General features: G+C 48.9%; 1 protein-coding gene across 1 annotated transcript; it reads left to right on the forward strand.

Moving 5' to 3' along the window:
• Nucleotides 1-762: 762 nt before the first annotated feature.
• On the forward strand, nucleotides 763-1,191 carry H257_18999 (hypothetical protein; the record flags this gene model as incomplete). Its single annotated transcript, XM_009848156.1, has 1 exon — nucleotides 763-1,191. The coding sequence occupies one exon, from the start codon at nucleotides 763-765 to the stop codon at nucleotides 1,189-1,191; it is 429 nt and encodes a 142-aa protein (XP_009846458.1).
• Between the last annotated feature and the right edge of the window lie 235 nt (nucleotides 1,192-1,426).

The following is a 1,426-nucleotide window of genomic DNA, read 5'->3' on the forward strand; positions in this document are numbered from 1 at the left end:
TTTGATTGGCCTATTATATCCAATCACAGCTATGCATTTTTGAATGGCTGACCAATTTGAGTCGGTTTTGGTCGAAGCTTTTCAGCATCGGCTCAATAATAGTCACTCACAGTACGGATAATTTTTGTACCACAGTGGTTTCAAAACAAGTTTGCTCCGGTTTTGGAAGTCTCCCAATGAGTGGTTTTGGCCAAGGAATGGCCGAGATGTAATAGTTTGTGTGTGTCGTGGTGCCGCACATGGTCGGCAGCGCGAGGTGTTCGACATGGACGTTGGCAAGTTGGTCTTTCGCTATGTATGTGGGACTGGCGCTGAGAGCATCCCTCAGCGGTGACACCAGTCCAAGAATCACTGGGTTTGGCCAAGGAATGGCCGAGATGTAGTAGCTTGTGTGTGTCGTGGTGCCGCCATGGTCGGCGGCGCGAGGTGTTCGACAGACACGGACGTTGTCAAGTTGGTCTTTCGCTATATGTGGGACTGGTACCACCGCTGAGAGCATCCCTCAGCGGTGACACCAGCAGGGGTCGAAATAAAGTAATGCATAAAACATAAATATTTAGGGGTATTATGCATAATGTATTTTTAAGAATTGGAAAAAATATGCATTATGTATTTTGACTCGATTTGACAATGCATAAAAATAATTTGTCACATAATAACATCGCCGACCACATTGCGTAGTAGCCAGTCATTAGTACAGCTGTTAGTTCGTAAGGCCGCTGTTGGATGTTATTAATCATCATTTACACCTTTAAACGCTCGATGATGTCCACGTTTCTCTCCGGCAAGTCAACCACGCCCAAGTTCTCGCCCGAGCAGTGCAGTAGGTACTTCTTTTCTGCTATCACTGACTCCAACGACGAAACGACTGGGCGATGGCGTTGTACCCTCTGCCAGCGCACGTACACCCAACAAGAAGGCAGGGGTTACACGAATCTACTTGCACACCTCAAGGCAAGTCATAGCAACTACGCCGCACACATGCGCGAAGCACCAGCAGCAGCGCAGTCTACTAACACCAGGCTTTGGGTCAGTGACCGGGTGAAAGGGCGATTCGGCTGGATCTCGTGGATCGTTGAAGAAGGACTACCTGTCGCAACTGCGCCTCCGTGCAACTTCTCAACACAAACACAATGTTGCGCCTTGCGTCCTCGATTTGGTCAACAACCAGCGTGGTTCCTTGTTCACTGATGTGGTCGATAATTTCTTCAGTCACCTGAAAGTGGCTTTCCGCGTAGAACTTGAGTCGTGAGTGATGTGCTTCGCGCTGCACCCCCGTAATCAAGTATTCTATGACACATGAGTAGGGCAGGCACTTGAGGACACGAAAGGGGCCAATCCACGTGACCAGTAGCTTGGGGTAGTGTGTGTTCTCATCCACGCGTGACCAAAGCACAAAGTCTCCTTCTGTGACCTTCATCTCGTT

Source organism: Aphanomyces astaci (genome assembly GCF_000520075.1).
Source record: "Aphanomyces astaci strain APO3 unplaced genomic scaffold supercont1.304, whole genome shotgun sequence".
Classification (NCBI taxonomy): Eukaryota; Oomycota; class Saprolegniomycetes; order Saprolegniales; family Verrucalvaceae; genus Aphanomyces; species Aphanomyces astaci.